This window comes from Eptatretus burgeri, chromosome 9 (genome assembly GCF_056783735.1).
Source record: "Eptatretus burgeri isolate ZD-2024b chromosome 9, Ebu_testis_v1, whole genome shotgun sequence".
In the NCBI taxonomy this organism is placed as follows: Eukaryota; Metazoa; Chordata; class Myxini; order Myxiniformes; family Myxinidae; genus Eptatretus; species Eptatretus burgeri.
In genome coordinates this window covers 44,873,038-44,886,213 of record NC_140969.1, presented here as the reverse complement: position 1 = coordinate 44,886,213, position 13,176 = coordinate 44,873,038, and the positions used below count along the sequence as shown (strand labels likewise).

Sequence of the window (13,176 nt, the reverse complement as noted above, 5' to 3'; positions counted from 1 at the left end):
ACACACACACACACACACACACACACACACACACACACACACACACACACACACACACACACACACACACACACACACACACACACACACACACCTCGTTTGTCTATTTTCGGTCCTCAGCCCAGGAGGGAAAGGCGAGCTCGGGGCCCAGAGCCTGGCCGGGGTACCTTCCCGCCTCGTGCGGTCACACCGACTCTAAACCACCACCGTGGGACTCGAACCCACAACCCGAAGTCCACGGCCCACGAACAAGACCAAGCCACCACGACCGCAGACCGCTCGAACCACGACCACCACTGCTCGGTCACCACCACCACGGTGAGCCACCGCAAAGGACCACAGACCGCTCGAACCACGACCACCACTGTTCGGTCACCACCACCACGGTGAGCCACCGCAAAGGACCGCAGACCGCTCGAACCACGACCACCAATGTCTGCCATCCTCTTGTTTTTACCCCCCTCCCTCTCTTGAGGTCGGAGCGATTTCTTTCTTTCCCACTCGCCTCCCGATTGGACGAGGGGTTGTCGGGTGACTCGTGGCCGCCCCTCATTGGTCGGGCCGAACACTCCATCTGGCTAAGGCTGAGCCATAGGGTGTTTCACAAAATTTATTTTCACAAAATTTTGCCAGATCACTTTTTATCTTGTTCCAATTGGCATTGTAAGCATCTGTACCAAAAATGGAGTCAATTGCTGCACATTTAGGGGTGGCACACTTTTTCACAATGTTGACGTTTTTTTTCTATTTTCAGGAATAATGGCATCAAGAAAGAAATGTAACTTACTCAAGAAGCCCCCTCTGCCTTCCATTTTAGGAGCTCGCCTTCCCTCAAAGGAGCAAGTGCTACTCCACCTCCTCTATCATATTGAAGAGGGGAAGGCATTATCAAAGGTCACAACAGCAACAATGGATGAAGTAAAGAAGATATGGGAGAGAGCCAGTTTACCGACAATGACGGATGCCAATCTTCAAAAAAAGATCAAGAAGCTGTATGCAGAGTACAAGAAACTAATAAAAGAGAAAAACAGAGACGGATGGAGCTCTTTTACGTCGTGAAACTTGGCTCGGGGATCTTCAGGACCTCTACGATATTGCTGCAGCAAACATATTCGACCTGAAGATCCCCGAAGAAGACAAAGAATTTCTAAGGCATCAAAGAGAAGACCGGATGTCATGCTCTTTTGGATGTGTAGACAAGGTTCAGCAAGGGAAGGATAAGAGAAAGAGGGCAAGAGAAGCTGAGAGAAACGCAAGAGCTGAACACAATGCAGAAACAATGGCAAAACAGAAGTGTATCCGAGGTACTCACACGCTATCTCGATTGAGGGAAGAAGTTGGACAAGATTCATCAACAGCCTCTGAAGATGGTTCAGACGAAGAGTTCGCTTACTTTACTGCGTCAAAATAACTTTATTTGAGGCCCACACGAGACTGACATTGAAGCAGAAGCGATCAGTGAGGAAAGTTACCAACTTTGTCTGTTTCATCTACATAATGTATTGGCATGAGTCTTCCCTGGCAACACATGCTCCAAAGAATGATTTGGACTTGATCCAGAGTTTGCATCTGTATCCGGATAAAACCATTGCAGATGCTGCATTGAACAGCATTGGACGAAATTTGTGGTATCTGTCGGAAGATCTCGTCGCCCTGGCATTTTTTGATGCTCGCATTGACGCTGAAGAAAAGGAGACAATGCTGAGAAATCTTGAAAGACGCCCTGGGAAGATGCTCAAAAGACTTGATGCAAAGTCTTTCTTACGCAAGAGCAGTACAGCTACCATCTCTAGCCTCGTCACTCGCCGCTCAATCCACTTCTTTAAGGTTCTTACTGAAGGCCAAATTGATGGCAGAAGTAACCCTGATGATGTGAGGTCCATTCTCGCAGATGAGAATCTGCGTCAAAAAGTTCATTCCTTGCAGGTCATCAACGAAAGCGCAGAGAGGCATTGCCCTTATTAAATGCTGTCAACAATCTGTGCGAAACGAAGACCAAAAGCAATTTTTGCTCCGTGTTTTGCAAGGACAGAGATAAAGTATCAAAGAGAACAAAGTCATCATACAGCGAATATAGTGTTTGAACTCTTCTAATGTTCTGATACTCATTTAGTATAAGTACAGGGAAAGATTATTTATGACCATACTTATCTTTATATCGTTCAAGTTTCTGTTTCCTGAGAAAGTTACTCATTCTTAGGTTGAGCAATAAAAATTGTGAAAAAGTGTGCCACCCTTTACTGGTGTCCTATTGGCTAAATTTTTGGTACAGATGTTCAAAATGTCAATAGGAACAAGGCAAAATGCGATCTGGCAAAATTTGGAAAACTTTTACTTATACCATTATATTGTGAACCACCCTAATATATATATATATATATATATATATATATATATATATATATATATATATATATATATATATATATATATATATATATATATATATATATATATATATATATATATCTTGGTGTAGTAGAGAGTAGAAAAATCGTGCAAATTATGATGCAAACATCAAATTTGGCATTTCTGTTCTGCAGGGCTTTCTGATCAAATCTGCCCGATTGGCCATTTGAAAATCCAAATTTTGACAACTTTGAAGGAAAAAAAAAAAAAAAAAAAAAAAAAAAAAAACTTCAAACAAATTGGAAGTCACAGCTGGCTGAAATTATTGAAGTGCAAATTTACATCCCAGACAGAGAACCAAGAGGAGATGCAGTCATCATTGATGACTCAGCACTTATCAATGCCCTACCTCCACGCACTTCAAAGATATTTGATAACTATGCTAAAGAATACATCATCCCAAAGGAGAAATCCTATGGTGCCAAGTACGAGAGAGTGGACGTAGTGTTTGATGTGTACAAGAAGTCAAGTCTGAAGTCCAAGGCAAGGTCGAAAAGGGGGCAAGGAATCAGAAGAAGTGACAGGAACCAGTAAGACCCCAAGTAACTAGAGAAGCTTTCTTCGAGATGACAGCAACAAGACTGAGCTGTTTCACTTCCTTGCGGAAAAGATGTGTGAAGCACAGACGACAAGCACAGTCATTGTCACAAAAGGAGAAGATGCCATTAGCAACACAAGGAAGTCACTGGATGCTGTGTCTCCATGTTGTCATGAAGAAGCTGACACTCGAATACACGCCAGGGATGCAACGAAGGATGGTAGCAAGTCCATTATCATTAAGGCTAATGACACGGAAGTACTCGTCATAGCAATATCTGTACTGCCATCCTTACAGAAACTAGTTGTTGAGAACATGTGGATTGCCTTTGGCCAAGGAGCCAATGCGCGATGGATTCCAGTCCATGAGGTAGTTTCTGCAATAGGGCCTGAGAAAGCGAGAGGGATCCCATACTTCCATGCGTTCACTGGATGTGACGTCGTGTCTGCCTTCCACGGTAAAGGGAAGAAAACTGCATGGCAGACTTGGAACGTCTTTGATGATGTTTCTGAAACATTCACCAATCTCAGCCAGCATCCAACATTGATTTGTGATCTTGACTTTTTTTTTTTTTTTTTTTTTCAAAATTTGGATTTTCAAATGGCCAATCAGGCAGATTTGATTAGAATCCCCTGGAGAACAAATGTGCCAAATTTGATGCTGGTATCATCATTTGCACGATTCCTCTCAAAAATTGCTGTTATCTGCCCCACTAATATACATACATATATGTAGAGCACGATATCGCAAAAAGTTATGGATGGATTCAGATGAAACTTAGTGGATAGGTTGGTTCTGTGACAAGGACAAATTTATTTGATTTTGGTGACTATCCGAATCCAGATCCGGGTGGAATTATGCATTCGACTGAGTGACCTTCCAGTTAAACCTGTTTTGTTCCTTTATTGGAGTGTTGGCTTGGTATGAGCTTATGAACTGGGACATAATACGGTACGAGAAAAGTCGGGACCATTGGAAATTGGCGCCAAAACCTCGTTGGGAGGATACAAATGCGGTGGCTCGTCAAGGGTCTTAGCCCGGCTACCATTCTTTTGAACACGGCAAAGGCACTAGTTGGAAATTCTGTGCGTTTGAAACCGAAGCAAAGTTCTTTTGAGCCTTCCCAGCAGATGACTTCGCAGGCCCAAGGACTTTTTATTATTTTATTTTTTTTGTATACCTTGGTCGAGGCTCGTATGAGAGCTAACACACAACTCACAGCAAGGAGGCATGAGACAAGAGGGGCGGGAGTGGAAGGGACAAAACAGTGGGGAACAGACACATTAGGTGAACTGTGGAAGGGAGAGGGATGGGGATGGGACGGGGAACATGGCGAAGAGAAGATGGACATTTCAGGGACTTTCAGGAAGGAAAGCAGGAGAAATGAAGGAAGTGGGCTTGGGTGGATTATCGGGGGTAGAAAAGATCGAGGATTTGGATGGGGGAAGATAAGAGGTGGTGGTGAACAGCTGTTTTGAAAGCCTGGAGGGAAGAATGGGAAAGAATAGAGTGAGGAAGTTTATTCCAAAGGCGGGAAAAAAGAGGAATGAAAGAGCGAAGATGAGCAGTGATTCGTGATTTTGGTAGTTCTACCAGAAGGGGGTTGTTGGCGGACCTTGAACGCCCTGTGGAAATGTGGTGGGGACAAATCGCAGAGAGAGCAGGGGGGGCAAGGCTGGAGAGGAGTCGGTAGAAGACAGAAAGACTACCGACCAACCTGCGGTGATTGAGTGAGAGGCCCAAAGACTCAGCTTCATTGCGGGAGATGCCGATGATCTTAAATGCCTTGGTTTCGACAGAGTGAAGCCGAGAAAGGTGGGAGGCAGGAGCACCAGCCCAGAGGGGAGAGCAGTACTCCATCAGGCTACGGACAAAAGCTTTGTAAGTGGTCAGGAGCTCAAGAGGGCCGAGGAAGGACTTAGCACGACGGAGGATTCCCAGTCGGCGACTGGCTTTTGAGGCGAGGTTGGAAATGTGACTTTCCCAGGAAAGGTCATGGCAGATAGTGAGACCTAGAAGCTTGAAAGAAAAGACTTCTTCCAGAGGATTGTTGAGAAAGTGGATGGGGGGGTTTTGTAAACGGTCCTTTCGAAGAGACATTGTGAGAGTGTGAGATTTGTCTGGATTGAAAGACATGTTCCACGTGTTGGACCAGTTTGTGATTTTATCCAGATCTGCAGTGAGCGAAGAAGCTGCTGTTTGCCGGTCTGAGGGATGACAGATGGTACGGCAGAGGGTGGAGTCGTCGGCAAAGAGAAATAGAGGATTTTCCAGAGAGTCCGAGAGATCATTGATGAAAACCAGAAAAAGAACAGGGCCCAGAACGCTACCTTGAGGAACTCCAGCCTGCACAGGAAGAGGGGATGAAAGAACTCCATTTAGGGCCACACGTTGACTGCGACAGGAGAGGAAGTCTGCGAGCCATGAGTGGAGATGGCCTTGAATACCATGGGAAGAGAGTTTGGTGAGTAGGGCAGGGTGCCAGACTGTGTCAAAAGCACGTGATATGTCCAGGGATACGGCTCGGATTTCCTGTCTGGCATTGAGGACCTCCATCCATTGATGGGAGAGCAGAAGCAGCATATCCAGGGTCGAGTGACCTGGTCTGAAACCAAATTGATGATTGGAAATCAAGCCATTGGAGAAGAGGAAGGATTTCATATCTGAAGCGATGATGGATTCCATCACCTTGCTGATGATTGGGAGAAGGCTGATTGGTCTGTAGTTATAGGGATCTGTTTTTGGACCTTTTTTATGCAGGGCAGTGATGTTAGCAGATTTCCAAGCAGATGGCAGATGACCTTGGGCAAATGAGAGGGTGAATAGAACAGAGAGAGGGTGAGCAAGACCAGAAGAGCAGGATTTGAGGACACGTGGGCTGATGCCGTCTGGACCGGTTGCAGAATCTGACTCGAGGTTTGAAAGCAAGCTCTCCACCTTGTCAGGATAAAAGGATACAGAGTCCAGGGACAGTTGGGTGCGACTGGGTAAAGTGGGTAGAGATAGTGATGGGTTTAGGACACAAGATTTAGCTGCAAACACCGAGTTTAGACATTCAGCTTTATCACGTGTGGAATCAGCAGTGCGGCCATTTGAGGTAAGGGAGGGGATGGAGGGGGAACATACACCAGAAACAGATTTGATTAAACGCCACCAGGATTTTGAGGAGGGAGAGAGGTTTTTGAGTTCAGACTTGAGATGAGAAAGATGTTGTTTTCTGGCTCTCCTGAGGGTAGATACACACTTGTTCCGAGCTTTGTGGAAAGAACTGAGATTGCCCTCAGTTGGGTTTGCTTTCCATGAGGCAAAGGCAAGTTGTTTCAGGCCAACTGCCTCGCCACAAGCTTCAGTAAACCAAGGGCGGGAGGAAGGGTAAGACAACTGAACACGAGAGGGGATAAATCTGTGCATGAGGGAGAGCAAGTTTCTTTGAAAGAATTCCCAGGATGAGTTGATGTTTGAGAAAGTAGTGATAGGAGACCAGTCTAAGTTTGATGGCTGCTCGGAGACCCTGCCAGTCGGCTTGAGTGAAATGCCAGACTCGACGGCGGTGAGGTGGTTCTCTGATAACAGCCAGAGAGATGTCCACTTTGACAAGGACATGGTCAGAAGAACCAGTTGGAGCGAAGGAAGAGCAGCAGATATTGTCAGGGAAATTTGTCAAAATCAAGACTTTGCCACTAAATTGGTGACTATCTGGGTGGGAAATTTGACCGTGTCCACCCTCATCACTGTCGCAATATCATAATTGCCATCGTTTTCATTGTAATCAAACTGTTGATTGCCATTGTGAGACATCTTCTCTTTCTACCATCGTCCCGTTTGGGAAAATAGCAGCAGTTATTAAAATTAGCGTGGGAATGAGCACTGTTTTCCGGCATGCGGAGATTTAGTCAATCATTGTTCAGATATCCCAGGGCCAAGGTCGCAAGTATACAGGGTCATTTGAGTGACATATCCACCACATCCGTGCACATGACTTGCTCTTATCGGCTCTGTTGATGAAATCAAATTTTAACTTATCCATCAACACAAATAAGTAAGCCTTCACAGACATTTATTCTGTTAAACTAGCAAATATCACCCATCATTTCGCTGATGGGAATACTGAAGGGGGAAGGGAAACAAAGAGGGGGAAAGAGGGAGAGAGAGCGGGGAGAGTGTAGAGGTGGAGGGAAAAGAAGAGAGGAGGGTTGGGGGAGCAAGGCGGAGGGCAAGACAGTGTGAGGTGAGAGGAAGGCAAGGCAGACGTGCGGTGGAGCGTTAATCACGATTCATACAGTTTCATCAAAATGATTCTGCATAGTATAACAATGAAGATGGAAACAAAATAATGTCTGAAATCCATTTTCTACCAGTCATACTATAAACATGGCCCGGCCATGTCCGGAGACAAAATCCCGTCTGGAGAAGTCCAGAGACAATCTCCAGTCCTCAAGTAGCCTTCACTGAAAAACATCGCATTTATATAGACGTTTCAGGGATACGTCACAAACATTAATCTAATAAAACAGCTGCGTTTGACGGGTGAAAGAAAAAATTTAGCTCGGTAATTTAGAAAACACGTTAATATGGCAAATGGCTCAGAAATCGGATCCCTTTAACTTTAAAGCCGGTCTTCACCGCGCACGCAGGAGTTAATGAAATAAAATGAATTCATTCAAATGACTTTATCCACAAAAGAGTTGCAGCTTAATGCAGAACAACCCTGGAGACATCGCAAAGTTCAATTGCAAGTGAAATAAACATTGCAGAAAATCCGCCATGTTGACTGTTCGTGTCACTTAGTACATCGGTTCGGGGTCTGTGCAAACATTATAACTTCATTTTCAAACATCCATTTTTCACCAGATTTGCTTTGATTCCCTGTGGAGCACCTCACAAAACCTCCAAAAATAGACAGATCTGACAGACGCTATGGAGAGGCAGTCCCTCTGGGGGACAGGGCTCGAGGTCAAGCAGTGAATGCATTAAATCATATAGCTCAATGAAGCTGGTTAATTTAGTTACATTCCTAAATTTTGTATTCACTCAATATAATTCTCCAAACAGTAGAAAAAGATGTTTCATGCTTTGGAAATTTCACATTTTCTTGTGTATGTATGGAGAAGGAGGGAACATAGCCTTGTTTGCTTAAAGTAAATAGATATATTGGCTTAGTTACAAGACTCGTTATTGCGTTAAATTATCAGATTTCACAACAGGTTTCAACACTTATTTAGTCCGGACGACATCCGATCTTCAAAACCGAAATAATATTGCGACAATGTACTATAATTAGTCCGAGAGAGTAGATGGTGGAAAATCATATCATATAATGCATGAAATCGCTATAAGTACTTCTTTTGCTCCTAATTTGAAAACCATAGTACTTAAAAAAGCAATGTATACAACGATTTGTAGCAATGATGAACAGGCATTCAATAATAAGAGTAAGGAAAGTGAAAAAAAAAAAAAAAAAAAAAAAAAAAAACTTAAGAAATCGTTCTGGCCTGTTCCTCAAGGCATGGTTGAGCAAGCCAAAAAACATGGCGGCTTCAGACCGCATAGAGAGTGGTGACCAAGGATGTGCCTGATGAAGGATACAATTAAATAAGACCGTTAATCATCTTCAAAAGGGGTGTTTTGATTAACCCAAACATCCAATTTTCACTCTTGCACTTCCTTGGCGTCTTCTTAGGATACATGTAAAGTTTCAAGCTGCTACGTTTCATGGTTTAGGAGTTATGGAGGAGATACACTGACATTTATTAGTATAGATAACAATTCATTTGCCAGTTTTAAGATAAAATGGATTTGACCAACTCGGTCTGCCCGTGTTATGCATACAATCACCTCGAGTACAGAATCCGGTCACAACGCAACCTCCACTTTCAAGCACAATCACAATCGCCAAACCACGACTGACCTGCAGAGCCAGAAGGAGGAGGAGCCCCTGACTGCTGCCACTGTGTGGCCTCAGCAGCTAGTCGGCGCACATAAGCATCATCCACACAAAGTAGGATGTTCTCGGGTTTTATGTCGGTGTGTATAATCTTGCACTTGCTGTGCAAATAGTCCAAGCCTTGCAACACCTATCATGGAAATGCAGTATTTACTTGAATATAAAAACAAAATTATTCCATTAATGATGGGACATTTTAGAAGTTAACATACTGACCAAGGATTGGTTACATTTGGTGGGAGATTGGAGAAGACATTTCCACATAGCACCATCAAAAAGGGGCAGTGCACAATGGTGACACAATTTCACGTTAACACCAGCCTTGAACTGCACTGTTTGTGCCTTAGTCATTCGTATAAATAAGTACACAGATTAAAAACTCTTTCTGGGGGCAGCATCCATCTATCTCTCCCTCTCTGATCTCCAGCTCTCCCCATCAAAAATGATTCAACCAATTTACAGGTTTAATGAATCGAGTCTAAAGGTTTGAGTACCAGGTCCTGTCAAATATTCAGCCTCATGAGTTGAAGGTCATGCGAGTCATACAAAAGAGACAAGTTTGTATCTGACTCAACTTATAGAGGCATGGTAAATACTTAAAATAAGGCTGCAGGGAATGTTTTAATGTTACATGAGAAGTACAATTCATCTGCACGCTTCAACTTTTTCTTTAACCTATTCCAATTCCAAGCATGGTTCCCGTTTAAACCCCTGTAATTCAGGGCCAGTGACATAAGGACTTGCACTTGAAACCATGTACCACAAAGTTATTGCTTTAGTGGGCTCCCATATTTATTCTAGAAACCCCATTACTGCAGCCTTTTTTGTAAGTTGAAAAGCTGAAAAAGCCTCCCCATTAGAAACCTCTAATATATAATTCAAACACCATATGAATCGAGCCGAAGCCAAAAAATTTTAAAGATAATTTTGTCTTGCTAATAATGCAATTAAGAGAGAAACACGTGCCCAACAATAAATCTGAAATGCTGCTTGAACACAACCCCTTAGGAACAACCCCCTACCTTCCCCATTCACCATTCATTTCACTTATCCCATCAATCTCTAAACCCTGTTAATATAAATGGAATATTTCAGCAATAACTCAACTCAAAAATAAAAACTAAATTACAAAGCTGAAGAAAACCATCACCACAAAAACCCTCATGCCTTGTTAATTCCCAAACTCCAACCTGCTTAATGATCACTTTCACACAAGAAAGAGGAAGACCCTTGTAGTTGGATTTTATGATCCATTTCAGAAGCTGATGGCCCAGGACCTCAAACACCATGCAGACATCTGGATACCCATACAAATCAAGGATTTTTAAGCAACAATTAAGATTCATTGCAATTTTAAATTTAAGGCAAAAATAAAAGATTACCTTCCTTAAGAAAGAGAGACAGAGACAGAGACAGAGACAGAGACAGAGACAGAGAGACAGAGACAGAGAGAGCAAGAGCGAGAGTGACAGGAGCTATAAAGGAGAGAGTGTGGGGCACACTTATTACAAAATAATTATTTAATCTACAATTTTGCAGCAAATTAGCATTTCAAAGACTGGTGGGAAAAAGGCAAAGGATACGATGACCATTTATTCCTGAGACTTTGAAGTCATCGATTAATTGCACCAGTTTCTCACGATTGCTGTCCTGTGGATCGCTGTCCCTTACCTGCTGGACGGAAACAAGGTCTCAGGAACAGACCACACAAAGAATAGATAAGGACAAAAATTATGAAGTAAGCAAAATATTATAACAATATTAATAATAACTAGAAAGAGGAATTCCAAGATTGCAGACCCTCACCAGGACGTCTTGTGTGGTTTTATTGTACGTTACGTAGTTTAGACTTACTTGCATTGTAATTGTACATACTTCATAGAGGAACTCAGTTGAAGAAAAATAAAAATAAAAAGATAACGTAAAAATTGTGGTCTACATTGGCACGTCATGTGCAGACAGACAGGACAGACAGGACAGACAGAACAGACCCAAATGCAATACCCTCTCCTCTGGAGAAGGAAATAATAAAGACATAGCAATTGAAGCAATATATTATACATACATACATACATAAAAACATATATTGATCAGGAATTGATGTGTATATACACATACACACATAAAGAAAGACCCACCCACATCACTCACCTGTGAATGGAGGGAATTGCCAATCAGCTCTCATCTAATCAATTATACTCAGGTGGCTAGGATTATATCAACAAACACCTCCCACGCTCCTCGAGCCGAAACTGATGCGTAAAGCAACCAAGAAGACCTACACAAGGTAAGCACTTTGCTGTATCAAATCCTTCCCAGAGTTCCTCCACAGCTATAAAGACATTCACAAATAGTACACACATGAGAATCCCAATGCGATACACCCACTCGTGCAAATGTGAAAAGCACGTGGTCCATGCTTGGGAGTCTCATTGGTATGTATTGCTGTCTGTGCTGTCACTGATGATACGCCAATAAGCGATGAAACTGGTCCTGCAGCTGAGGGGGTGTGTAGCATTGGGATTCTCATGTGTGTACTATTTGTGAATGTCTTTATAGCTGTGGAGGAACTTTGCGAAGGGTTTGATACAGCAAAGTGCCTTGATTACGCAGCAGTTTCAGCTAGAGGAGCCTGGGAGGTGTGCGTGTGTTTTTTTCTTCGAAACATGTGGAGTGTGACGAGCACTCCCCCGATCTCCATTGGACATAGTCCTACACCACAAAGCATCACCTCCAACTCGGAGGCCTCAGCCTGGTGACACTGTCAAACAGACAAAGATTACATGGTCATCATCAGTTAAGCATCAAATGGAGCCACCTATCCATCCAGATGGAGTGCTCATCACACTAGGACTTGTCCAATGGTGTACACTTGGTGTAGGACTATGGTGTACACTCGGTGCATCACACTAGGACTATACTTGGTGTCGGACTATGTCCAATGGAGATCGGGGGAGTGCTCATCACACTCCACATTTCCATTTACCTGCCAATCACATCACGTGCCTTCTGGTTGAATGGTTTGCATTCGCGGGAACAATTGTCTGGGTGGCAGACGGACAGTTGTTCTTTGCGGCATATGGTTCGAATAATGTTCGAATAATGCAAGTATTTTGTAACCCGTGAGCAGGTCAGGTCAGGTATGGGAGCATGTGGCAGAACAGCGTGTCGCTGCGTCCACTTTCCGCCGGTACTCCAGGGGCCTCCGTCTGGCCATCCCCCAGGCAGATGCCAGGCCCATCCCCATCTCCTTAAGATGATGGTCAACCTGCTGCAACCATGAGGCATGTGGTCGGCCCACTGGCCTCCTCCACTCATGAGACTCCCTCGCTGAGAGAATCTGGTGAGCAGGATCAGCGTCAGGAAAACGAGCCACATGTCCATACAGCCGCAACTGACGCTCACGGACAATGCAGGTAACAAATCTCATCCGAGTCTCTCTCAGCAACCGCTCGTTGGACACAAAATACAACCAGCGATAGCCAAGGATTCTCGAAAGAGACCTGGTACCAAAGGAATCAAGTCTCCGTCTCAGATTCTTGGTCAGAGTCCAAGTCTCGCATCCATAGAGCAAGACTGGAAGTACCAAGGACCTGTAGACTCGGACTTTCGTCCTCCCGCACAGGTACCGGCAGCGCCACACCCCATGATCCAGTGAATCCATGACTCCCCAGGCCCGACCCAGACGTCTATTGACCTCTGACTCACAGCCAACAGAGACATGAATATCTCTGCCAAGGTAAGTGAATCTCTCCACAACCTCAACATCCTCACCACAAACAGACACAGACAGGACAGCAGCATCCAAGATGTCACCGAAAGCCTGGATCTTAGTTTTGACCCAAGAAACCCGTAATCCCAGCGGCTCCGACTCCTCTTTCAGCACCTCGAGGGCCCCCAAAAGGATGTCTAAAGTCACCGCAAAGATGACTGCATCATCTGCAAAATCAAGGTCCGAGATTTTGACATTCCCAAACGATGCACCGCAGCTTGATCTCTCAGACATCCTCCCTAAAATCCAGTCCATACAAGTGCTGAAAAGTGTGCGGGCCAGTACACACCCCTGACGAACTCCAGTAACAACTGGAAATAAGTCAGAGATGGTACCACCACACTTCACAGCACTCTCAGTACCAGAGTAGAGTTCAGACATCAGATCGATCAGTTTTGGTGGCACCCCACGAAGACCAAGAATCCTCCAGAGGACATCCCGATTCACTGAATCGAATGCTTTACAGAGATCAACATAGGCTGCAAGCAGCCCCTGCCGAAACTCTCGTCTGCG

General features: G+C 44.2%; 1 protein-coding gene across 4 annotated transcripts in view; it reads right to left on the bottom strand.

The window, feature by feature from the left end:
• SRPK2 (SRSF protein kinase 2) overlaps nt 1-13,176 on the bottom strand; it is a 115,797-nt gene that overhangs the window by 56,704 nt on the left and 45,917 nt on the right. For all 4 annotated transcript variants that reach the window (XM_085894989.1, XM_085894987.1, XM_085894986.1 and 1 more), the window contains 3 exons: nt 10,475-10,562; nt 10,082-10,188; nt 8,856-9,021 (listed from right to left, as the gene is read on the bottom strand). In XM_085894989.1, the coding sequence (XP_085751115.1) occupies nt 8,856-9,021; nt 10,082-10,188; nt 10,475-10,562 (361 nt within the window). The remainder of the gene's footprint in view (nt 1-8,855; nt 9,022-10,081; nt 10,189-10,474; nt 10,563-13,176) is intronic.